Raw genomic sequence first — 27,638 nt, 5'->3', positions numbered from 1 at the left:
CTCTAAGCCAAGTGAATTGACACTGATCCCCAACACAAATCCAAACTCACATCTCTCATCATTTTCACTGCTTCCCTGGTCCTCCCGAGTCTTCTGGCACACATTGCTAGCCTTCTTTTGATGTAGACCAAGACATTGGTATCTCGTCCTGAAGGAGAAGATATAACACCAAAATTTAAAAAGAAAAACAAATTTAAAAAAAAAACAAGACTTCTCAACTGAGTAACAAGGAAAAATTCAGAAGCTCACTTGTCTTGCTCTTAATAAAAAAACCTAAAAGAGAACAGACTGCCTATTTGGCCTTTCCTACCACTAGGAACGTTGACAACTAACTTTGTTAATAGCACAGTGAATACAGAGTAGAGTAGAAGTACTTAGACTTCCAAAAGTCAAATCATGACTGATTACTCAATCAATGCTCTTGAGTTAGGATGTTGAATATTTGATAATAAATAAAATCTGCCCCACAGTGTGGGGAAAATGAACTTACTCACATAACCTCCAGTTTACAACAAGAAATCCATGTTCTTCAAGTGTGCATGCTTTTGGTGAGAATGCAAAGAGGTGAATCTCAGGTTGCATCCTGATCAACTATTTTTTTTTCATTCTTGACATCAAGTCTGGAGAAGCCTCATCTTGAACTTCTGTTTCATATTATTCCTTCTCTAGTACTAGTGACATCATAATCATCTCCAGGTCCCCAAAGCAGTTGATTTTAGATGGCAATATAACACATTCCAGATATGACAATAGAGTATGCAACAAAATGAAAAACTACCCTAGTGTTAGAGAAAGCACTGACAAGCTAAATACTTATAGCAATACTCACAAAAATGGCCCTCAAAAGTACATTAACAACTTCTTATCTTAATCTTTTATTTAATTATATCTTTTTGGATACATTTCCAGACCAGTGAGAACATGCATATGTTTAATCCTCAATAAAATTACCATGTTTGAGAAAATATGACACACCTGTTATAGATTAAGTATATGTATAATACTCAGCTATTAAAAGATGTTAAGACCAAAGCCTGCACATTTCAAGTTTCAAACAATGAGAACAAGATGTGTGCTGAAAAACTGCCAAGTACCTACAAATTATTTTAAAGATGTGATTATATTTTCTTGGATAAATTTAGGCAACAGGTTGAAAGGATTTAATTTAGAGAAGAAAAAAGAAAAACTCTGAAGTTGTAATACAGGTTATGTAATTGTACATATTAATTTCCAGTTAGTTCACAAAATAGACATTCACTATAGCTCTTCAAAATGAACTGTTATGCTTTTTAAAAAGTGAGATAAGAAAAATAAGTAAGACAAGGATGGTTATTAGGGACCTTGTTAACATATATGCTACCTTCAGAATAAAATAGAAACCTAAGTATTAATGACTTGTGCAGAGACACTCCTGTACATATAAAATATAAGGCAAGATTTTGCTGGCACCTTAGTTGTAGAAACGAATGCAGTCAGATCCTATACTCAATCCAAGTTTAATATTAAAATTTAATTGTATAATCTCAAGTACAAGGAGAAGTGTATTCAAATGCCAAATTGAAGAAGGAAGGAATGAAGTGACAGAAATTCCACCATAACGAAACAACCCCAACTTCGTTTCAACCACAGAAACACTTTTCTCTCTCAAGGATCACTGAGTTTCTGTTTAAATACTGAAGATGCATCAAGGGGTTCGGTGAATTCCAGAAATCATTCTCCCTTATTTCTATTGTTCCTCCAAATATCACTGGCCATCAGGTCAGTGTCCTATATTTTTAAAAAATTTCAGATTTTAAAGAGTGGTCTTAAATAAAAGGGGTATTTGCAACATAAAAGACATCATTAGGAACTCATGATTCTTTCTCTTAAATAAGAGCTGTATACTCATACAATTACCAATAACTGCTATTTTCTAAATTGTCCTACTTCAATACATGTTCAATCCATAAAAACTTTGATAGCAGATGCACTAACAAGTTCCGTTAATAAACTGGGACATAAAGTTGTGTGACAAAGAAGCAACTGATGATCAGAAATTCCTAAGGATTCTGGGGTGAAAACAAAGATTCTATTAAAGTTGATAGCTATTTATTCATGGCAATAGGATACTAGCAGTAGGAAAGGGAATAGAACATAGGCAGTATTGAAATAATTGTTTACCAAGTCCTCATCTAGGAAGGAAAAATGGTAACTAAAAACAAACAAGAAAGCAAAGCCCTTATTTGTTCTTCTCTTAGGTGAATCAAATTTTCTATCAGTCTCAAAATTTGCACTGATTTATCCTCTTATGCTTCTCATTTCCCAACACGTTAACCTAGAGAAAACCTTACTATGTTGAGCTTCATACTGGGATCCATGATGTTGTAGCTGCTGAGAACGCCGGTAACAGCCATCTCCAGCCTTCAGGGCCTGCTTAAACAGCTTTTCAGCTTCAGCAATGGTTGTTGCTTCCTCTTCAGCCAAGAGAATATAAGCAGTTGCACACCTGTCCATTCAGATAATAACCACCATCAATTGTAAACCCAAGGTCATGTCAATAGATTGCAGGAGTTCATGCAGAAGGGCAAGGAGTTATGCCGAAACATGCACAGTGGCCAACTGGTTCATGCACCGGTTTGTAGCTGTTGACACAAAGTAATGGTACAAAAGAAACATCTTGAGAGGTAAGACGCTTAGCTTTAGGACCATGGGACTCATATATGGACGCCACCCTTATTAGTGTGTCACTTGGGGCAAGTTATTACTCTGCCTCCCTGATGAACAACTACATGAAATCTGTTCGTTCATAATGTTGTAAAGGTTAAAGTAAGGTGATGCATGTGAAGCACTCTACAGAAATCAGCACTTGGTGCATGCTCACTAAATGTCAGCTAATAATGGTGGCAATTGTAGTTATTATTCAATATCTCCTTCTGACAGAAAGTTAGAGGCATCATATGTAAGTTTACTAAACACAACCTAAAATTATTAAAAAGCAGTGCTTCAACAACTCATAACAGTAGTGATCTTCTGCTTCAGGAATATTAGAAGCAGCTACCATGTTTCTGAACAGCTCAAAATCTCACTCAGTCAGGGTAGCTAAGGAGAATTAGATCTCATCCCATTACAAACTGCCATTTGTTGCTTTGTATAAATTAAGCACTGTACCAGGCACTTAAAATATATCACATTATATAATCCTTTCAACAACCCGCTAAGGTAGAAATCCAGAAAGGATCTGCAGTTAACTAATGAACAAGGGGAAATGTCAGCCTTTCAAATTATATAAGGAACAACCTACTGGCAAAGAAAGGGAATGCACTAGGAAAATAGTGAGCCCATGGCAGGCATCACAGGTCCTGCTTTATCCCCATCCTTTCCCTTTCTTCTCCACTGCCTCTCTGTGGCCCATTCCCTATTTATCACCATCAGACCACAAGAGAAAAAAATAACCAGAAAGGATGATCAAATGTTATGTTTACTACTTAGAAACTTCAAAGCCAGCTAGCATAAGAATTTGAACTTTACAGCCAACATGAGGTTTTGGGGGTCATTAATTAACCTTGAGAAGGGTCTTATAAATTCTTTAAGTAATCTCTCTAATTTCAGGCAGAACCACTAATAGGATCTTTAACTGAATATGGTGAGGTAGGGAGATAAATGCCCAGAAAAAAAGGCTGGAAAATTTATTATACTGGAGGTCAGTTTATATAACTTGGAAAGAACGATAATGATGCTGAGATTGTCCAGTGACCAGCCCACTGGAGAAAACTGTGGGAGGCATCAAAGAAAATATTTAGGGCTTCAGATGCCAACATACTAATAAGGGTCAAGGGTAATGAAGTAAAAATTGAGGTTATCATATCAAGTGGTGGATACAGTGTCAGAGGAATTAACATAAGATTAGTGGTTGGTGGGTTGGGAATTCAAGAATGGTTTGTTTGCTTTACTCATTTATATTTTAAAAAGGATTCTTTGGTGGAGAGGCAGAGTAGCACTACTGGCTAAGAAACATGTATCTATGTGAAAACCCATGAGTTTGGGGTAGAAACATGCTAAGAGCTGTGAGTGAAGGAAAAGGAGAGAGCAACAGAAGTACTAATGGTTGGGGATTACAGAACAGACTGCTCAGCTGGATGGAAGAGAGATGAGGCATCCTTGTCACAACACAATACACATACAGAAGCAAGAAAGTGTGGTGATGGTATCAACCCTCCAGATAGCTGCTAGAAGTTTCATTTGGTTAGAAGTAGAGCATCCCACAGGTTCTTGACTTACTTTGGTAACAATTTTATCTCCCAGATGGTAGAGGAAGCAATTAGGGGAACTTCAACTCTGGACCTAATTCTGACCAAGAAGAAAAAAATAGTTGGTGAAATGAAAATTGATAGGAACATTCAGAGAGAGTTGCTATGTCATTTTGGAGTAATCAAAGAGGGTGGACTTCAAAAAATTCAAAGAAAAGAAGTATGATTCAATGGCATGAGACTCAGAAGGAAAAATGGTGTAAGAGGACTGAGCTGTTTCCAAAGGTTCAACTGTAACTGCAATCACAAAGGAAGAAAAGAAGGGTGGTACTTCAGTAATCAATATGGCTTCACAAAGATTTCTCCCAGGTCAAATTTTTAAGGACATGTGAAAAAAAAAAAGATGGAAAGGGAGTGTTTAATGACAGACCATAAGAGAGTGGAGTGAACTTATAAGAATAGTATCAGGGGAGCTAAAATGTCAAATGAGCTAAATCTTACCTAATTAAACAAACAAAAACCAGCAACAAACAAATGAAAACCACTGAAGACAACTATTTTGTATTTCTAAATTACATTTAAGGCCCTATCATCTCCAATTCTCCAAAGTTACCATTAAAACACATAAGCAAAAAAAGACAACACAAGAGCAAAACAAAGAAGGTTTATGGTTGATAGCAGTAGATAATAAAGAAAAAGGAAATTTCTCACTCCTGTTTTGTTTCTGGCTTCTTTATCTGGGAGAATGATTGTCATGCTAAAAAAAGAACAGAAACTAAACTCTAACTTGGTTATAAAGATATAAGATAGCAAATCACTGATTCATTCTAAATGAATTACTCTACTAGGATGGGCAAATCCCAGAAAGCCAACAGACCCTGCAGACAGGCCACGAAACTGCACTCTATGGAGAGTTGAGGAATCACAAAGAATGGAGAGATACTAGAAGATGAGATGATAAATGTGGTATAAATTTTTCAAAAAGGGAAAGAAGGCTGACTTCTCAAACTACAGAACAATGATATGGAAAGATATTCTAATGGATTATTAAAGAGATGGTCTCCAAGCACATTAAAAAGAAAGTAGCTTAAATTTGCTAAGAATAAATAAATAATGTGGTGGTAGCTTAATATTCTTTAATAGATACACTACAAATTAAAGACATACAGATACAACTGGCATTTCTAAGATCAAAATGGAGAAACATGAGCTGGATTATAGTATAATTGGGTGGTTTAGTAATAGGTTGAATAGTAAAGAACGGTGATTCATGAAGACACAAACCTTTAAAGTAGTTTCTATATATCTTGTCACAGGGTTCTATTCCTGGCCCTGAAACTTTCTTGAAAACATAGATGACACACAGAAGACAGGCATATCCAATTTGTAGATGATGAGAAAGTGAAGTAAATTATGTTGTGTGTGACAGAATCAGAAACCATATAGATCAACTGGTTATAGTGGCAAGATTTCTAACTCTCAATGAATCTCTTCCCTTTTTTTCCTAAGAGTCTGGAGAAGATTCTGTAACCTTCTTCAGAAAAATCATAAAATAGTTTAACAATGACCACTTGGCATGGATGCTGTTGAGGTGATTCAAGCACCAGATGGGTGGTTGAGCTAAATGACCTTTAAGGTCTCTGCCAATCCTAAGTTTTTATGACTCCAACTTTAAGAATCTTTCCCATTTTCTGAGATCTCCAGAAGAGATTTCCCAGCCTTCTTTGGAAACCCATAGAATGTTTAACAACTCTAAGGGCAATATTTCCTTTTATCTATTTTTTCCAACATACGTCTTTATGTTTCTCAATTAGAAGAAATTCTAATTCGAAAATATGATGAGCACAGTATATATGGAAAAACTTCCCAGTCAAATAATTTTAAATATGCATAGAATTGCATTTTATTTCTTCATAGTATCCTAGGGATAACATTGAAGGACTTGAGTCATAGCAAAGCCTCTGAACTGCTATCTAAAATGACTAATAAAACTCCTTCCATGTGGCTATTCTTCAACAAAGAAAATCTCATAAATTAAAACCTATCTTATAATTCTTTAGTTCAAATATATGGCTTAATTTAAGTGTGCCATCAATGGTAGTTGAATATATTCAAAAGTTGAGATTTCGTTTTAACAGCAAGATTTTCCCTACTTACTCATTTATCTCCAAGGCTTCATGAGCAGCAGAAATTCTAGCTTGGGGATTTCTCTCTCTCCAGGCTTTCTGCATTACTATTTTAGAAAAAAAAACGCAAGTCAATTAGTACATATGATTATGAAGAATGGATATCTGACAATAAATTAATAGCTTTCAGCTTGAATTATAAAGTGAAGATTTCATTACCAACAAGATTATTCTGATCTATAAAATCATTTTTTTAATGCTAGAGATGAAATTCAAGTGCTCTATGACAAAATTCAATGCCCCATATCATTTTGCTTTTACTGTATTTTTCAGACAGGGTCTCAACCCAACTTTGCCAGGCTAGCAACTATAATCTTCCTCCCTCTGCTTCCCAAGCAGCTGGGATTTCAAGCATATGCCACCAAGACCAGATCCACACAAACATTTCTAATTTTTGATTTTACTGTTGTTCAGCTGCTGGCATGAAACATTTTGTGCACACATAAAATTAGACTAAATCTTTTAAAGAAATAAAAAATTTCAACATATTTTATTTCTTTTAGGCCTTACTATCCTCTGTTGTTAGAGAATATACATTATTTTTACATATTTTGAACTGATATTGCTTCTAATTTCCTCAGTGTATTTAGACATAGAATCTCTAACTGTAATTTCCCTCAAGTATTTGCTACAGCCTGTGAATATTAAAATATTTTGAAACTTTGAAGAATTATTACTTGGTTCAGTAAACAAAGCTTTAAGATTTACCTAACAGGCACACTTTTTCTCAAACCTAGCTTTATATATCAGAGCAGTTCATGAATTTATTTATGAGAAATCCCATGCTTTATAAGATTTATCAAAACTTAATTTCTTGGGGAAACAAAGTAATGCCCTTCTTTTATTTTAAAATTTATATTTTATAGATCAGTTTAAAAGCACTTAGAGGGGATGGGAAGGTGGCTCAGTGGTCGAGCACTTGCCTTGCATACATGAGGCCCTGGGTTCGATGCCCCAGCACCACATAAGCAAAAAGAAAAAAAAAAAGCCGGAAGTGGCACTGTGGCTCAAGTGGTAGAGTGGTAGCCTTGAGCTGAAGAGCTGATAGCACCCAGGCCCAGAGTTCAGGCCCCACGACCGGACCCAAAAATAAAAAATAAAAGCACATAGAAACTCCCTTTTATTTTTTTAATTTACTTTTAAGTGATTTATCTATTATCTTGAGATGGTTGTTTATATGTACAGTGCATCTTTTTGTACATTTTTTATTGTAAAAATGTTATACAGAAGGGTTACAGTTACATGAGCAAGGTAATGAGTACATTTGCTATTGAGTATTGTTGCCTCCTCCTTTGTTTTCCCTCTACCATCTCCTCCCTCACACATACACAACTACCCCTACCCTGCCAAAGTTGTAAAGTTAGTTTTCAACATAGTGTTTGTACATCTCATTGTTACAATGGGTCAACCTGTATCCCTATTTAAGCATTTTGTTTTTTTACCTTCCCCTCCCCAAATTACAGAAGTGTACATACAAGATGCAGGGCACCAACATCAAATACAGTGAAAACACGGGTTATACCATTGGGGAGGAACATACAAAGCAACAAAAAATTCACATGGTACATTATAAATACATTAGAAACAATAGAAAGAAAGAAAAAAGGTATTTGTGTACCTATCTTGGGGTTCATTTGCTTACCATCATCTTATCTGGTCATATGTACATAGCGTTTGGCCATTTCTGCCTATCCCACACATGTACTAGTTATTGCAAATAAGGGAAACAATGGGACCTATGTTTCTTTGGGCCTGGCTTACTTCACTTAATATAATTTTTTCCAAGTCTTTCTATTTCCTAACAAATGGAGCAATGGCATTCTTTCTGATGGAGATACAGAATTCCATTTTCTTGATCCATTCATCTACTGAGGGGTAATCTGGGTTGGTTCCATATCTTAGCTATGGTGAATAATGCTGTGATAGACATAGTTGTGCTGGTAGTCTTAGTATGGCCTTGTATGTGATCTTTTGGGTAAATGCCCAAAAGTGGGATTGCTGGGTCATAAGGGAGCTATAGGTAGAGTCTTTTGAGGAGCCTCCATACTGCTTTCCAAAGTGGTTGAACAAGTTTCAGAGCCATCCCCTTTACCATTCTCTCAGCTTCCCACCTATCCTTTCCTTTACCAGTCATATCAACTTTTGCACTTCCTTTCTCATACAGTACAGTAAGTGCTATGACTGTACGCATCCATGGTTCCCTTTTCTACTCATTTGCTTTCCTCCCACTAGCTCCCTCATTCAACACATTTCAGCTCCCTTACAGTCATTTTGATAAACTGTTAAGTGAAAAAAACTTTTTAGAAAAAGATGTGTTCTAAGTTTAATAACACAAAATAAAATACTGGGAATATTTGGAATTTAAGTAATATAAAATGTAGGCTTAAAAAAAAGTCCTCTCCAGGATGGAAAACACATTATGGACTCCAGGAGCAAGGCCATGTCCCCTTTCAATACCTATAAACATATAAATGTGGCTCTAAGTTACTAAAAATATGCTTGGCAGGAATGGGGGATTTTGATGAGAGGGCTGACTGATAAAGAATCACTATACTTATAACCTAACTTAAGGAATGGTTACCTCTTGGTATAACTACTTAGTAATAAAAATGAATGAATAAAATAAAAATATACTTGTTAAATCTTTGGGTTTAGGGAATCCCAACTTCTAATCAGAATATCATCAAAGTAGATAGGACCCTTCATCCATCTCAGCAGTTAGTTTAGTTGGATTCATATAAGATTTATATGTACTCACTGTATATCACTCTAACATATTTTTAAAATCATGTTCAAAATACTAAGGAACTTTTGTTTTTATATTGATATCTCCCCTGGGGATAAGCTTGAGTTAATAATCGGAATTCTAGGTTCTACTAGTTAATCAGAAATTCAATATTTTATTCATTTGGGCTTTACAGAATAAATATACTGAAAGCAGAAAACCTGATACTTCATAAACTGAAAAACTCCCCCACCCAGCAACTAGCTGAAGGGTTTTCCATACTTGCATCTGCAGGACGTAGATGGTCTGAGTCACAAGTAAAGAATGTTTGGTGATCCTGGGCAGAGAGATTCATGTCATAGTAAGTCAAAGGCTCTCGTCCTGTCACCCATGTATACCTGAAAAGAGGAAATAAAACAGAAATAAGAAAGAAAGACCTACCGAGTAGTAAGCTGCAGAGAAGATGAAATGTAAATTCAGTATCTTTGCTAATGAATACAAAAAAAGTACTTTTTGAAAACCATCCTTTACTCTTTTTAGAAATTACATGGCAGGAAAGAAACATTTGCCCTTATGTTTTTGCCTTAAAATTTCTATGAGTGCTTGCTAATGAAAATTTTCCCTATTTAGCAATATAAAAGACATTTTCCCAAAACTATGAAAATTCTACTTTGCCTACTTCAATAAATTGTATTCTATCATAACTTTCTTAAGCATTTTTATGACCATGCTGCAGGTGAACTTCTAAGATAAATTCTAAGAACTACACATTTTTTACCACCATATCAGATTCTTTATTGTCATCAAAAAGAAAATAAATCTCTATCATAATCTAAAAGGGATCCCAATAGAAAATAGCTAGGAGGCCAGGTTCAAGTCAGAACAAAAAAACTCAGAAAAGAGCAAAATTAAATCCAGAGATACAGAAAGTCAGAAAAATTAAGGTTCGCTACTGCCCCTTAAGATACACTCTGGGAATCAAGCAGAGATGTGCCTGTGATTAGTGCTGTCTTCAAGATGCTCAGTTTAGTTGGCACTTCTAAGTTTCTGGATGGAAAACTCTCTGAAACTACCATATTATATTACTTTAAAAGTTAAAAATGTCATCCTCAAGTTTGCATATCAATTATTTTATTCAACTCTTCAAATAACTAGTAAAGACCCATTCTAAATGGCTGAATTAGATGTAAAACAACATATCAGTTTATGAGTACAATACATTTTGATCAATGTCTGGAACTATATACTTTTGTACATTATCCCAAGTCCAATGCAAAAATATTAAAAGAAAATAAAATAGCTGAGGAAAATGTAAAAAAATGTAAGCAATCAGCAGACTTGTTACATGACCTTAAAATGAACTGGCAAAAGCATTTGCTGCCATGTTTGCTCTCTGAACCAGACTCATTTATTTCCCAATCTGTCAAAATGCTTACCGATTATATTCAGCACCCCTAAATAAATTTAGTGGATTTCGCCATACTTTGCATTCTGAAACAAAGAGAAAAATAAAAATGTTACACATAAGTTCAGTGATATCACGAGCTAATTAATTCCATAAAACACCCTTCCTGGCCAGTTGATAAGATAATTTTATTCTCTATTGCTTACATGGAAGCAGTAGGGAAAAATTCTGAATGGTTTTTCTATTGGGATCCCTTTTAGATTATGATAGAGAAATGTGGTTCAGGCAGTAGGATTTTTCAAAAGATTCAGTTAATTTTTCTAAGTCAAGTTTCCCCATTTAACAAAGGTACAAGGCAAAATCATTTCCATAATTATTTCAAGAGTTGTGAGCAAACTCTACAAATTTACTTCTAAAATTATAGGCAAAATATACAAGTAGATTTTTCTGTTACAGTAAAATATATCTTCCAATAATATCATCCATGACAAACTTAAGCTCCATAGTATAATCACAGAGCCTCGATTCTTAAGAATTATATTAATTCTGATTTTGTGAAAAATCATTACTTTTGCCTTCCAAAAATGATAAGAAATTAATCATAAAAATTACCTCTTGTAGTGTATGAAAATAAATTTTCCATGATAGCTTGTTTTAAAGCATTGTAATATCATTTACACATGTACACACAGATACTAATCACACAACATCATAAGGTTAGCTTCTAGTCAATTATAGCTCTTGGTTATATATGGGCCAAAGTACTTAACTTGGAACCAAAGTACTTAAACTTGGAAATGTGAATTAGTAGCTTTAAGACTGTGTCATATAGTCAGTATTACTAGTAAGCTACAATTCTTTGTAAACCCCTTATGATAAAAACTTTCTACTTAGTCATAATATTAGATTGCTATGAATTAATATGGCTTTATTACAATATGAACTCAGTTAACCATAGTCAAAATGTCTGTGTTTATAGAAGTGTATGTAATCAGTCAAAGGTCACACCCAACAACATATACACACAAAATTATGCAGAATCCAAAGCACATTAAAGGCTGATGATTTTAATTAAGATCCTACCCTTAGTCCTATACGTCCAAGATATATTCTCCTGCCCATCCAGCCACTCATTCAGTCACTCATTTATGCATCCAACCAAAGGCCATGAATAAATCATCAATTACAATACAGTAATTGATATAATAATGATAAAGGACACCATAAAAGAATATGGGGATATGGAATAGTCTCAGTAAATATTTATTAAGACAGTGAATGAGGGGCATATGTATAAAAGGAACAAGCATTTTCGCTTAAAGAAGATTAATTTACCTTTAAATTAGGGCAGTGTCTCATTTTAAATTTACCCAATGCTTTCAAATAATGTTGCTACGTGTTTTGATGAATTAGACTAACTTGCATTTAATAAGTGCTTTTCACTCAGTGTAGCATAGCTAAACTTTGTTCTTGAGAAACTTCGATTCCATGTGGCACCAACTAAAACAGTATACATTTCCCTTCAATAACTACTTTTCTCCAAATATATAGCTCCTTAGAAGGGTCAGAAACACCATGTCACCATATTGCCTTGGCTTGAAATACTAGCCAGCCAATTATAATCTCCCCCCTTCTAGTACTACAACTCTTGGAACTTAATCACTGTCAACTGAGATAAATTCTTTTAAGATCTGCAAGGTTTTTCTTAAAATGTCATACATATTGCAAGCTTTGTAATTAGCATACAATAAACATGCACATGATTTATGTATAAGGATGCTCATAATGGAACAATTTACAATAAAACAGGCAGTCTTAGAGTGACGCCTCTACTGAATTTCATCTGGAATAATAATAGAAAGATCATGGCAACTATTTTAACACCAACCAATACATTGTTGCACTATCTGGGAGAATAAGCACTACTTAAACAACAATTTACAAATTACAAAGAAAATTGCCTCCAATTAAACTTTTAACATTATTACACATCATTTAACTTTTAATGTACTTCTAAACAAAAATAAATACAAAAAGAAACTGTATAAACTTACTGTATTCACTAAGCAGAACCTAAAAGAGCTCTTTCTTTGTTAAATGCTGTAATATTACCAGCAGGGGGTGCAGCAAACATTATGAAATATTGCTCTTATTTCTATTAGAGAACTAAGTTTTAAACAAAGACCTAATTAACATTATATGTTATATGTGCTTTGAATTCACTTTTTTTGTTGTTGTTGTTGGTCCTGAGACCTGAACTTTGGGCCTGAGCGCTGTCCCTCAGTTCTTCAGCTCAAGGCTAGTGCTCCAACACTTGAGCCATAGCACCACTTCTGGCTTTTTCTGCTGAGGAATCAAATCCAGGGCTTCATGCATGCAAGGAAAGCACTCTATCACTGAGCTACCTTCCCATCCCCTATATTCACTTTTTAAACTACCCCTAACACTTAAAAATGAAGATGAATGTTATAGCAACAAAAAAAAAAAAAAGGAAAAAGAGAAAAAAAAGTGAGTACAGAATGCTCAATAGGAAATGTACTCATTACTTTGCTCATGTAACTAGAACCCCTCTGTACAGCATTTTTACAATAAAAACATACAAAAAAAGACATAAGTAACAGTAATAGAGGTTTTAGGTAAGAAAAACAGTAAAAAAAAAATACCTTCGTTAAGATGGATCTTTTGAGTTGAAGGTGAAAGGCAGATCACTTTTCTTTTAGGAATAAGCAGTCTAGATATCATATGTGAATAAAATAAGTTTGTCCTTAAATCAGATTACTTTATGTCAGTTTCTTCTTTACTGCTCTGTTCTATAATCTTATCTTTACTACAAAACTCTTTTTGCCGGGAGTTTATAGGGACATACCCCATAAAGGTCAGGTTTCCTGATAAAGCCCAGTGATATGACACAGGGTATACATATCAAATATATCAGAGTGTAAATATTTAAGAATTCAATTCAGTTGCCCATAGAATAAGAATTTTCCATAAAGTCATACATGTACCTCTGAGGAATAAATCCCTTATTTCAAATCAGGTTTTAAATTTTACATCCCAAAGGAAATTTCCATTTTCTATTTTCTAGTGCCCTTAGAAGCACTAAAAGTAGTCTGGAATTCCATCAAGAGCTTGGCTAATATCATTCATAGTCTAATTATAATGATCTCCCTACTGTAATGAACATATGTCTATGGTTCCATTTGCATCAATCCATGGTATAGTCCATTCCAGAACTGCTGAAGGTAAGGTTCTGTCCTCAGAATGAATGCAAGAGTTCAATGTCAGAGAAATAAGAGAGCCACCATTGGAGCAATTGCTATTTTCCAAAATCTCTGCTCTAGAGACTGTCATAATGGGATATTTACAAATTACTGGGTGAGAGACAAATGTAAAAATGCTCATTGCCATCATAGACTTAGAAAGCAAGCTCCAGTGCAGTCTGCAGACTTGCCTCTCACTAATTCTGTTAAAACTTTCCATCAATATCACCCTTATTTCCTACCTGTGCATCCTCATATTCTGTGTGGCTTAAGCACTTAAAATGGCCTTTATGCATTAATTGTTGCACCAGGCTCTGACTTGCAAACGCAAAAACAACTTATAATTCAGAAAAACTCACACATCAATAGCAGAAAAGTAAGAAGGGTATTGAGCTATAGCCTGAAGCTCTACAGGAATAAATAGTGTGGCATAGTGGCTCACATATATAGTTGCAGCTACTTAGGAAATGGAGATTGAGATGATTCAATTCAAAGACAGACTGAACAACAATTCACAAGACCCCATCATCCAGCCATGCAAAAGCATAAATAGAAGAATCTAGGTCTGCATGGGCCTGAAATAAACTTATTTTTCAGAAAATAAATAAAGCAAAAGGATTAGAGTCATGGCTAGCACCATGGCTTGAGTTCAGAAGCTTGTACTAGACCTAGAGTATGCTATTCAAGTGGTAGAATGCAAGCAGGGAAGGAGAAAAAAAAACAGGCTACAGTGTGAGACCCTGAGTCCAAGTCTCAGTACCAGTATTTTCTCTCACACACAGAGAGAGAAAGAGAGAAAGCAAACAAGGAAGGAAGGAAGGGAGATAGAAAAAAAGAAAGAAAGAAAGAAAGAGTCTTGCCTTATGTCACAGCCCTCAAGGAAAAAAAAGCAACTCACTCCTAAAAGATTCAAGGGTTCCAAAGTCACAGGACTTTTAATCATACAAAAAAAAAATTCTACATATAACTTTCTGAACTAAAATGTTTTGTTTTTGAGACTAAAGAAGGCAGGCTAACTTAACATTTACTATATTAAAAATTTAGAATTTTCCTCCATATCCTAACTCTGAAAATAATATTATAAGTAAGAGTAGCAGTAACTTTTATCATAGCTAAGGACCTTGATTTTAATTGACCGTTTCTACAAAAGAGCTTAAAGCTCACATCATTAACATCCCCTATATAAACAATGAGAGACATATATTCTAGACCTTCTTATAGGAGTGAAAGGATAATATAGGAAAGCTAGATGGCTTCCCCCAGGTCCATAATAAATGAAATTAAGGACTACTGTTCACACTCCCTAACTTTTACCTACTACATGCAACAAACTGGTTGCTCTACCACTTTGGAAAATCCTTTAACTTTGGCAATTACATTTCTACTAAAAGAACAACTTTTAACTCCTCTAAGGAAAAGTTAGCCTTTTTTCCAGTAGTAAAGACTGGATTCAGATTTGCTTGCTAGCCAAGTACGTACTCTATCACCTGAGCAACACTTCTAGACACTTTTAAAGATACAGTCTCACTTATGTTAGCCTGGGTCTTGGTTCTCCTACATGTGTTTCCCTGTGCTGCTGGGGGTGACAGTTACATGCCACTGTACCCAAGCCTTGTGTGTCCCAAGTATCTGGGATAAAAGACATGCACTACCTGTCCGGACATTGGTTTAGATGGCATCTTGCAAACTTCTTTTTGCCTGGGCTGCCCTCATACTTCAATTCCCAGAATCTCTACTTCCCAAGTAGCTAGAATTACAGGATTGCGACACCATTCCTGGCAAAGTTAGGTACTTTTTAACAGTGCCTGTAAACAGTTTAATTCCAAAGTACAAATGCAAAAGCCGTAGTAAAGTTTCATAGTATATATTATAACACTCAGATTTACCCTAAGCAAATAAATGTCTGATGTAAGATTTTTCCTATACTTAATTAGTTTTGCTATCTCAGAAACAAACACCCAGTTCTCTACATTATATGCATCAATTTTAAGTAATCAGAGTACCCATTTTTAAAATAGTTTTTGACGGTATCATTAAAATGCCTATTTTGTAACAAAAACAATTGGCAGTAAAGACACAAAGTAATATGTAGCTGGTATTCAATAGTATTCACCAAAAATCTGTAATTACAATGGTATAAGCAAATATGAGTCTTCAGATCAATTGGACTGACTTGCTTTAAGATAGTGCGCTACTTACTTCAAGAATGTTGCCACCACCATGGCTAAATCTCTCATTGCATCTGCCCTATGTATCTCACTGGTCATTTCTGACCAAAGTCGATCAACTGGCCAAATAATGTGGTAATTATAAAATAAGCTTATTAAATCAATGTTCACTAGTAAATAAGATGTAATCTATAATAAAAAATTCATTTTAGCTAAAAAAAGTTTGTGAAAAATGTAATAAGCATTTACTAAGTTTAATTACTTTCAGCACCTGTACTAGATTGTGGCCAGTGCAGACTAGATTATTATGGAGCAACTTTTACACCTGTCATTTGCAACTCTGTAGAGGGAAATATTCCAAAAGCAAACCCCCAAAGATATAAAGGTGAAACCTGGCACGGGTGGCTCACACCTGTAATCCTAACTACTCAGGAGGCTGAGATCTGAGGATCATAGTTTAAAACCAGCCTGGGCAAGAAAAGTGTATGAGACTCTTATCTCCAATAAACCACTCAGAAAACTAGAAGTAGTGCTGTGCCTCAAGTGGTAGAGCGCTAGACCTGAACTGAAGAGCTGAGGGACAGAGCTCAGGCCCAGAGTTCAAGCCCCATGACCAAAAAAAAAAAAAGAACGTGAAAGAGTCACATCTTATGCTCTAAGCTTCAGAGTAAGCCTGGCTGATCGTGCAGCCATATCTCAAGTGTTGTGGAATGGAATGCTTCCTAATCGTATTCATAGAGAAGCCAGGTCATCTGGAAGACCCTGCCAAGCGATTGTCCTCTGACTCAGTGCTTATACAGAGCCTTGTTTAATTTCCATGTTTAATTTGTGAAGTTGATATTACTGTTGTTCCCATGTTCGCAGAGTAAGATATTAAGGCTTAGGAGTAAAGCTAAATAGCACTCACTGCAAAAGTGATAAAAGTCAAGAAGAAAAACACATTTGTGTGACCTCAGAGCCTGGCCTCTGAGCAGTTTCTAAAAGTAAATAAGTTAATGTCCCAACAAATAATGCCATTCATTATAGAACAGGGTTTTTTTGTATATTTTTATTGTAAAAATGTTGTACATAGGAGTTACAGATACATGAACAAGGTAATGAGTACACTTGCTATTGAGCATTGTTGCCTCCTCCTTTGTTTTCCCCCTACCATCCCTTCCCTCCCACCTACACAACTACCCCCCCTACTTTTCGCACCCCTCCCCGCCACCGAAGTAATAAAGTTCATTTCAACATAGTGTTTTGTACATCTCATTGTTACAATGGGTCAACCTGTATCCCTATTTAAGCATTTTGTTTTTTCCTTTCCCCTCCCCAAATTGGAGAAGTATATATACAAGATGCAGGGCACCAACATCAAATACAGTGAAAACAGGGGTTATACCATTGGGAAGGAACATACAAAGCAACAAAAAATTCACATGGTACATTATAAATCCATTAGAAACAATAGTAAGAAAGAACAAAGATATTTATGTCCCTATCTTGGGGTTCATTTTGCTTAACATCATCTTATCTGGTCATATGTACATGACTTTTGGCCTTTTCTGCTTGTCCTACATATGTACTAGTTATTGCAAATAAGGGAAACCATGGGACCTATGTTTCTTTGGGCCTGGCTTACTTCATTTAATATAATTTTTTCCAAGTCTTTCCATTTCCTAACAAATGGGTAATGTCATTCTTTCTGATGGAGGCATAGAATTCCATTGTGTGTGTGTGTGTGTGTGTGTGTGTGTGTGTGTGTGTGTATGCCACATTTTCTTGATCCATTCATCTACTGAGGGGCATCTGGGTTGGTTCCATATCTTAGCTATGGTAACTAATGCTGCGATAAACATAGTTGTGCTGGTAGCTTTGGTATGGCCTTGTTTGTGATTGTTTGGGTAAATGCTCAAAAGTAGGATTACTGGGTCACAGGGGAGCTCTATGTGGAGTCTTTTGAGGAGCCTCCATACTGCTTTCCAAAGTGGTTGAATAAGTTTACACTCCCAACAACAATGTAGTGGGATTCCCTTCTGGCCACATCCCCCCCAGCATCTGTTGTTATTAGAGTTCTTGATTATAGCCATTCTAATTGGAGTGAGGTGGAATATCAATGTTGTATTGATTCACATTTCTTTTATGGCTAGAGAGGTTGAGCATGTCTATTGGCCATTCTTCAGAGAAAGTTTCTCTAAGTCTTTAGCCCACTTACATATAGAACAGGATTTTGATAACATTATTGTAATTGTTTAGTATTTACATTTTGGCTCTATAAAGCTGGGAAAGAATCTAGTTAGGTTACTTAACAGTTTTCATTAATCCATAAAAATTAGATCTTGGAGGGGCTGGGAAGGTGGCTCAGTGGTAGAGCGCTTGCCTTGCATGCATGAGGCCCTGGGTTCGATTCCTCAGCACCACATAAGCAAAAAGAAAAAGGCCGGAAGTGGCACTGTGGTTCAAGTGGTAGAGTGCTAGCCTTGAGCCGAAGAGCTGAGGGACAGTGCCCAGGCCCAGAGTTCAGGCCCCATGACCAGACCCCCAAAAAACAAAACAAAAACAAAAAATTAGATCTTGGGGCATGTATGGTTGTGCCCATTTGTAATCCCAGCATTCCAGAAGCTGGAGTAGAACTGTGTGAGTTTCTACAGAGAAAACATTTGTTGTGAAGAGAACTTAAGATCTTTGAAATTTTTTAAACATTTTTTTGAGTTTCAGCTTCATCACTTTTCTTTATTATCTTTATTGAGGCATCAAATGCCTCTGGTGATATAATGAACTTTCATTTAGAATTGTAGTAAGGATTATTTAAGAATTAGGATTTCTAGAATTTAGAATGTGAAATATGCAAGTTATGAAAATTAAATAAGAATACATAATAGAAGCAAGTGAATGCTGCAAATCTTTGTTTTTATGGCATTGCATTTGAGATCAAGGCAACCACCTTACCAAACAGCTGCTTCCACAAACCCAAATTCAAGATTTCAGGAGATGTCTGAGAATCCCTTCCCTTAGGAGAAGTTGATCACATTTCAAACCCCTGTGCATAATCAGCTCATAAACCATAGTGAATTAACCTATAAAAGTGAGAACTATGGTGACATGACAAAATATATCATCAGTTTGTCCCAAATTACATATTGGGGAAGAGAAGTTGAAGGTTAGCTTCCAAATAAAACAAAATAGTAGAATGTTCACAAGTGTTAACTCAAACCATAAACTAACATCTAGTTACAATTACATGAGTAAGGCAATCAGTACATTACTCGTCAATCATTGTTACCCCTTTCCTTGATGTCCCACTGCCCCTCTTCCCTCCCCAACCTCCTATACTCCTACCCCCACTCGACCCTACCCCCCGCCAAAGTTATAAAGTTCCTTTCCAATATACTGTCCTGTGGGTATTGTTGCAATGGGTCATCATGTGTCCTTGTTCCAGCATTTTGTTATTCCCCTTCCCCTCCCCAGATTAGACATATGTATATACAAGAGGCAGGGTATCAAAAATCAAGTACAGTAACAACAGGGGATATGCTTTAGGGGAAAGAGCATACAAAGGAAACAATAACAACAAAAATAAAATAAAATCACATGGTACATTTAAAACAGTAGGAATAAAGAGAGACCTCTTGTGTCCATATCTTGGGGTTCATTTCACTAAGTATCATCTTATATGGTCATATGTACATAGTTTTTTAGCTTTTCAGCTCATCTATAAGATTATCCTATATGTGTACCAACTAATGCAAATAAAGGAAACATGGGACTTGTATTTCTTTGGGACTGGGTAACTTCACTTAATATGATTTTTTTTCCAAGTCTTTCCATTTCCTAACAAATGGGGCAATGTCATTCTTTCTGATGGAGGCATAGAATTCCATTGGGTATATATACCACATTTTCTTGATCCATTCATCTACTGAGCGGCATCTGTGTTGGTTCCATGTCTTAGCTATGGTAAATAATGCTGCAATAAACACAGTTGTGCTGGTAGCTTTAGTATGGTCTTGTTTGTGGTCATTTGGGTAAATGCCCAGAAGTGGGATTGCTGGGTCATAGTGAAGCTCTATGTGGAGTCTTTTGAGGAACCTCCATACTGCTTTCCAAAGTGGTTGAACAAGTTTACACTCCCACCAACAATGCAGTAAGGTTCCCTTCTGGCCACATCCCCTCCAGCATCTGTCATTATTATTATTAATATTCCAAAATTCAGTCTCAGCCAAATAAAATCTTGATACAAATAAAATCAAGAGGGCTGGAGGCATGACTTAAGCATTAGAGCACTAGCCTAGCAAGTATAAAGCCCTGAGTTTGAATCCCAGTACTGCCAAAAAAAAAAAAACCCAAACTGATCATTTCCATGATTGTTGAATATATGTTTATCTTTTGGTTTGATGAGGCTGGCCTTGAACTCATGGGCTCAAGTGATTTCCTTGTCTTAGTTTTCCAATTAAGCTATGATTGTAGATGATTTCTGGGTTGAAAACATGTAGTAAAGGGGCTTAGGTTCTCTTTTAGGAAGAATAGCACTGTAATTCACATAACAAACAAGATTTAATCTGGGCATTCCCTAAGAAAAAAGCAAAATGGCCCAGTTGCCAGTGCTTACAACTATTATATTAACTACTCAGGTGGCTGAAATCAGAGAATCACAGATTGGAGCAAGTCCAGGCAGACTCATATCTCCATTTAACAGGCGAAAAGTAAGAACTAGAAGCATGACTCAAGCAGTAGAGCTCCAGGCATGAGTGAAAAAGCAGAGGTCTAGAGTAAAAAGCATACAACAAAATGATAGTAATAAGAATATAGACTACATTTCATTAAGGAATGTCAAGAGACTGAACTGAGTAGGGAACAGACTTTGATGAAAACATGAATATTCATGATAATAAATGCCCTTAAACGAGCATGCTTTTTTTTATTGTGAAAATACCGTAAGAAGGGTTACAATTATATGGGCAAAATGAGCATGCTTTCTGTTTCCAATCTTTTAATTTACTAAAATGTTCTACATCATTCAAAGACACAGTAACTTGAGTCAGATAGTAAGCCCATTAATCTGTGAGGTCTTCAAAGCAAATACAAAGTGATGAAAAGTACCTACTCATGCTTATATGATTATGACTAAATGATTAAGATTCCCCACTGGAATAACAAGCCATATTTAGATCAAGATCATTGTACTCATAAACTAACACGTTGAATTGAAACCCTTGGTACAACTATTGAAAGATGATATTGATGATGATGATGATGATAATAATAATAATAATAATAACACATTTATTAGAATAGCTGGTTAAAGTAATGGTTTGATGGTTAGGACTTTTTCTATTTCACAAACTAGGTGAGTTTACTAAGTCCTAAACAATTTTCTTGCCCAGAAAGTGCCATTCTCATTTGTGCACTATTCAGAATAAGATGTGTACCGGGGCTGTCCAGTACTACTCACATCTGACTGACAAAAGACCTATTAACTCATTAAATGAGTACTAAGAATCAAATGCATGTGTGCATGTGTTTGCTTCGGTAGCACATATACTAAAATTGGAACAATACAGAAAAGATTAGCATGGCCCCTGCACAAGGATGACACACAAATTCGTGAAATGTTCCATATTTTTAAATGTACTCATTACCTTGTCCATGTAATTGTAACCCCTTTGTACAGTATTTTCACAATAAAAAAAAGAATCAAATGCACATAAAATGTTCTTTGATACTTATAACCTAGAAAGTTAGGAGAGTTAATATAGAAAGAAAGAAAAAGATAAAATTCAGCTATTTGACTTCTTCCTCTGCCCGCTCTTTGAAGGAAGCAAACCCCTTCTCTCAGTTTGTCAGGAGCTTCTCCTTTGCGTTCCACTGTATTGTATGTTTTCCTTAACAATTAGCATTTACCACTTGGTTTCCTTCAGTAGACTCAGGTTTCCATGGGGACAAGAACTCTGACTTTTCTTTAATCATAATATTCACAGTAAGTAATTGAAAGTTAAAGATCAACAATGTTTTTGTTGAAAATATTAAAGATCACAACCTATCAGGAGGTGAAGACTGATTGAGAGTAACATGGATGCGCAAACAAAGAACAAATGAAACAGATTTCTAGGCTGAGGAACATAAGAAACATGGCCAGTACAAGAAATGAAAAGTAACTTCATGAAGCTAGAAAACCGACTCTAAAGAAAGGGGGGAGGAGGCTACAATGCTTGATAAGAAATGTACTCATTACCTTGCCCATGTAATTGTAACCCCTCTGTACAGTATTTTCACAATAAAAAGTAAATAAAAATTAAAAAAAGAAAGGGACTGGAGGGACTAGGGCTGAGGGTGTTACTTAAGTGGTAGAGCTCTTGCCTAGAAACCACAGGGCCTCGGGTAGTATCCCCCACCCCACCCGCTCCACAGAGAGAGAGAGGTTGGGAGTAGGGGAGACAGACTAGTTTGTGGCAGAAGCCTGAAGTTGTGGAAACAAGTAACAAGCAGTTTAGGCTGTATTGAGGAATCTGGACTGTGGGCTTTACTGTCAATGGAATAGAAAGCAAGGAAGCTTTAAGCAAAAAATCTGATGTAATAGATCTAGTTACACACAACCACCTGTAATTATCATGTAAAAAATTTTTCCATTCACTGAGTTCTGATCAAACTACCGACAATAATGTTGGCCTCAGATTGGGAAGATGAAGTAAATAAATGGTCATTAGCTAAATCAAATGGGGGGAAAAATGTAAAAATGAATAGCATAAACACTTCCTTTGCCCAGGATGCTTAGAAACTATTTAAATTGTCTCAGAAAATGAAGTTTATGTTTTCCTCTGAAAATTAATCTTTTAAGAATATTTTGATGTTTGATGTTCATAATGATTTTGTGGGAGACTTTTCATACCTGAGACACTTTGCCTATTGGAATCGGAGTCCCCATTACTGGAGTTAGAATTGTTGGAAGAGTTATTGTCAACCCCTCCCAGAAGGGGGCGCAAGTGGCTTACTGAGACTTGTTCAATGAAAGATGTTCCATACTTGCGAAAATACCACCATTCAAATATCTAGAACAGAAAAAAAAATCACAATTACAGACCTTACCACTTATAATTTGCATACATATATTTGTCCATAAAATATATTTGGTAACTCTACTGACCTTCCAAAGATGTTTAACAGTACAACATTTAAAGTTCTCAAAATGGTTTTCTCTGTTAAAGACTGGTGTTCAAAAACAGTATACAATCATGTATAAAAGAATATTCTGAAGGAAACTGAATTAATATAATATTCAAAACTCTACATCACCTTAGCTGAAAGACAACGCCATAAATGCATAAGCTAATTTTTAAAGAATAGCTTATGAAATATTTTGATTCTTGGCATTTTATATTTTTGTAAAATCATATCTGCATTAGAAAAATTAAAAAGCCGGATGCAGGCGGCTCATGCCTGCAATCCTACCTACTCAAGAGGCTGAGATCTAAGGATCATAGTTCAAAGCCAGCGTAGGCAGGAAAGTCCATGAAACTCTTATCTCCAGGTAACCACCAAAAGCTGGTAGAATACTAGCCTTGAGCACAAAAACTCAGGGACAGCACCCAGGCCCTCAGTTCAAGCCCTAGGACCAACCCAAAGAAAATAAGACAATAACTTTTAAAATTAAGATCTTTCCAGAGAGAGAAATGCCTGTTTAACAGAATAAAAGGATAAAAAGCAGCCAGACACAGAGCATGACCACATAACGCTAGGCACTCCAGAGGTTAAGGCAGAAAGACCATTTCAGCCCAAGTGTTCAAGGCCAGCCAGGTCAGCATAGTAATATTCTGTCTCAAATACCCAACACACATTTCATAAATGTGTGGCACAAAAGTGATGAGACTTAAAAATGTCTTCTGGCTAAAAGAGTGCTTTATAAACACAATGATGTATAAATACTATTACATTCAACTATAACGTAGAAATGATGTTTATTGTTTATCTTCAAGAGTTCACAATTTTCATAGTAACCCTATGTGAAATATCTACTTGACTGCCCAAATGCATAGTTATTTCTCAAGGACAATAGCAAAGTCATCATGTACAATGATGTACATACCTCCAAGGTTGGTACACCTCATGTACTGCTATGAGGCATCCCTTGTTTGGCCAGCCAACAGTTCAAGCTAGTACCGCATCAGGTTATTAATTAACTATGACAAAGATATCCCTCACCACACAGTTCTGACCACGGTCCCGAGATTAATGGCTTTGCCATTAATGAAAGGCACCAAAGAATGTACTGGTCACAGATGTGGTAGTAGCTCTCAGTCACTAGTGAAAATGAGTCTTCTTTGCCACAAGTCTTTGCTCTGCTTTCCATGTTCTGTTGTTGGGGCACCTGCCAGTTCCTCATTCTATCAAACAGCAGTGAGTCACAACAATCTGGCCACTGTCACTGTAAATCCAAGCCATAGATCCATAATGCTTCTCAGAGATTGTTCCTGGTAAGCTGATCCTCCCCCCATCTTCTCCAGTCCTCCATCTACCACATACGCCCTTGAGGAACTGAGATCTCCCAGTTACTACAGTAGAACCAAAAGGGACCTTAAAGGATTATGTGCAGAGTCCATTTAGATGAGGATTAAGGGACTATACATCAAGATGCAGTGATGCTGACCAAAGGCACACAAGGTAAACAGTTGATTAGCCTTTAGCCACAGCTCTCTACCACTATTATACCAGGTCTTTTCATAATGCTTGCCCTTGCTTTGTATAAACAAACATGAATAGATGTAGTCTTCATTTCACTCTATCTTTTGACATTCTATGCTTATTTAGTCGTAAAAAAAAAAAATCCAGAAGTAGTCTATCAAATAGGGCTAGATAATTCATTCTGAAAAGCAAATGGCTCAAATTAACTGGACATTGGTGTTATAACAGAAGACAGCTCTTCCACTCGATTTTAATGCATGAATAACAGATAATTCATGCAGATGTTTTGGGGAGTGTAGTTGCGTTAAAGCATGGTCTTCTCAGCCTATCATGTCACATCAATACTTTAGTCACTGCTTTGTAAAGAGTTATTAGTATAGAGAATCTTTTCAATATGTATTGAATGAACAATAGGAAAAGAAGAAAGGAAGAACTGGAAACCTACTGAAATTTCAAACCAAGTCTTCTAATTTAAGGTCTTAGTATAACAATATTTCCCTTGTCCTGGAACACATCAACACTTTGGGCAAATACCTATTTTTAATAGCGCTACACAGATACAAATGGGCAGATGATATCACTAAATTGCATACACATCTGGTGTCACTTTGAATTCATTTCCCCCATGCATACTTACAAGGTAAACAGCAAAGCTATCATAAACAAATTTGATTTAAAAGTTGTTCTGGAATGCATAGTAGCTTAGTGGGCCTGCCACAAGAATAAAACAATGTCTAATCTGCAAAATAATCAAAAAACTTAAAACATACATTTATGTGTTCCTTAGTTTCAATTTTTTAATTTTTCTAATGTTTTTCCCTATTCACACTCCATAGCAATGATAACACAGAACAAAGAAGGTAACTGAAAAGTGACAATTGGGTTGGGCATTTAGGAAGCCAACAATGATCTACCAGCTAGTTTAAAAGCAAACACCCTTTTAAATAAGACACCTGGTTGAGTTACCTTAGCTAGTTCTCTTGTTTTTCTGGGTTAATTACTAATGTTGGATATAAGGTAAGATTAAGCACTTGGTTAATGCCAGTAAAGAGAGAAGGAGAGATGATTAGAAGACACTATGGGCACATGATTGGAAGACGGAATGGATGGATAATGTATTAAGGACAGATACACTGTATTTTCTGGGAATAAAGAAGGTGAGAATGGAATTAGGAATGTAAGGATTGAAGAAATAGTTTGTACCTACACCCTACAGAGATAACACCTATACTCAGAGTTCAGACCACTGGCCAGTTACTCATGCTCAATGACCATCTTTATTACTACTGAACAAATGTAGAAGAATGATCAAGGAGCACCGGGCTTGGGGCAGAGATCTAGGTTTGCTGCTGGCCTAAGGTGCAAATGTGTCTCATTTATACCTATGCAAGAACACAAAAATCTGGGCCAGGGACATGAACAAGGCCCTTCCACCTACAGCAGATCATAAATTTGATTTTTGCCTGATGATGTGTAAAGTCTTCCCATATAACAAGACAACTTCTTTTGAGTTGTATGTTGTATATATAAAACATTTTTCTTCATAAGTCAGGGACTTCGCTAGACCCTATGTTATACTTCCCCCAAAATGCTTTAGGGCAGAACTTCATTAATTCTACATCAGTATCTTTAAACCAGTAAGAAATAGAGAGATGCCAAAGCCTGAAGCTGGCTAAGAGGTTGCTGAGAATTAAAGTCAATAATAAAGCCACAGGAAGATGGACACTATGATGGGAGAGATTGCAGAGGAAATATGAAACTGTCTGGCAATCTATTCCCAGATAAAAAGACTGACAAAATTGCAACTTTTTCTAAGTCTTCAAAACTATATCTGATGGCAAATTTTTAAATAAAATATATCATCTAAGTTAAATGAGATAAATGTTGGCAATTGAAAAGTATTATATTTTTTTTCTTTTGAATTTTTATGTATATCTTCCTCCATACCCTTGACCCTTTCAGTATCCCTCCCAATTTCTCTTGATGGATATAACTTTTTTTAAAAGAAAAAAAAACACTTTGTTTCTGTATGTTTTGTTTAAGAATACTGAATAGCTAGAATGGGTCTTGACTTCCTGCTTCCTAAATCTCAGCCAACCCCTCCCTACCCACTTGCTGCCCTGAATAGTCCTGGAGGCTGTGGGATGAACTGTCATTCATACTCTCCCATCTCTCTTACTGGCCAGCTGTTGCAATGGCTTGAAAAGATTTTTTTAAAATAAGGCAAAACAAAACAGGTCTAAAGCCTACTGCAATATCTATATGTTTACAAGATGGCATTTTCTATTGTAGCGTTAATTACTATGGTCTCATAGAGAAGGTCATTCTCCTGTGGAGAAACCACAGAGAAAGAACTGGAAGACGCTAAATTTTTTCCCAAGCCCCGCTAGTTCATTGCTGTGATAGCACCTATTTTCTAGAGATCCTTCTCTAGAATGAGGGACAGCCTGGCGCTGTCCCTCAGCTCTTCAGCTCAAGGTTAGCACTCTACCACTTGAGCCACAGCGCCACTTCTGGCTTTTTTTGCTTGTGTGGTGCTGAGGAATTGAACCCAGGGCCTCATGCATGCAAGGCAAGTGCTCTACCACTGAGCCACCTTCCCAGGTCCTAGAGATTTTTATTCAAGTAATGTTCAAAATCCATTACGTTAAACAAGCTCCCCAGATAATTCTAATACAATTAATTCATTCAGTCCTGAATCTTCTGTGTAGTCAACAAGTTATTCCTATGTAGCAAGGAAGAGAGCAAAAAATGTTCACACAAATAAAATAGAATTACAGATTATGTTTAATGTTGGTTCTTGTTCTAAATTGACCATATCTCACCTAATCCATTGCCAACCAGAAAAATAAAAAAAAAGAAAATAACAAGTCTCTTCCTGAAACGCTTGTCATCTTCCTCTCTACCTCTTCCATTGTCTCTTCTTGCTTTTCTTCTCATTCCCTCTGCCTTTACTCCTCTCTTTCATATCTACCTGTGGGTCCATTAAGATGAAAATATCAAAATGTTC

At 36.0% G+C, this 27,638-nt stretch overlaps 1 protein-coding gene and 1 non-coding gene across 9 annotated transcripts in view; one reads left to right on the top strand and one right to left on the bottom strand.

Moving 5' to 3' along the window:
• St7 (suppression of tumorigenicity 7) overlaps positions 1-27,638 on the bottom strand; it is a 204,132-nt gene that overhangs the window by 75,503 nt on the left and 100,991 nt on the right. For 5 of the 8 annotated variants that reach the window (XM_042695938.1, XM_042695937.1, XM_042695945.1 and 2 more), the window contains exons 3-9: positions 22,839-22,998; positions 10,574-10,628; positions 9,420-9,535; positions 6,384-6,459; positions 4,258-4,326; positions 2,331-2,485; positions 51-148 (exon numbers count right to left, since the gene is read on the bottom strand). In XM_042695938.1, the coding sequence (XP_042551872.1) occupies positions 51-148; positions 2,331-2,485; positions 4,258-4,326; positions 6,384-6,459; positions 9,420-9,535; positions 10,574-10,628; positions 22,839-22,998 (729 nt within the window). The remainder of the gene's footprint in view (positions 1-50; positions 149-2,330; positions 2,486-4,257; positions 4,327-6,383; positions 6,460-9,419; positions 9,536-10,573; positions 10,629-22,838; positions 22,999-27,638) is intronic. The other 3 variants (XM_042695940.1, XM_042695939.1, XM_042695944.1) reach the window with 1 other exon arrangement.
• On the top strand, positions 21,470-21,576 carry LOC122121891. Its single transcript, XR_006150045.1, has one exon. It is a non-coding gene; the product is annotated as a U6 spliceosomal RNA (small nuclear RNA).

This window comes from Dipodomys spectabilis, unplaced genomic scaffold (genome assembly GCF_019054845.1).
Source record: "Dipodomys spectabilis isolate Male_0828 unplaced genomic scaffold, ASM1905484v1 ptg000197l, whole genome shotgun sequence".
NCBI lineage: Eukaryota > Metazoa > Chordata > Mammalia > Rodentia > Heteromyidae > Dipodomys > Dipodomys spectabilis.
This window is presented reverse-complemented; position numbering and strand designations above follow the sequence as displayed.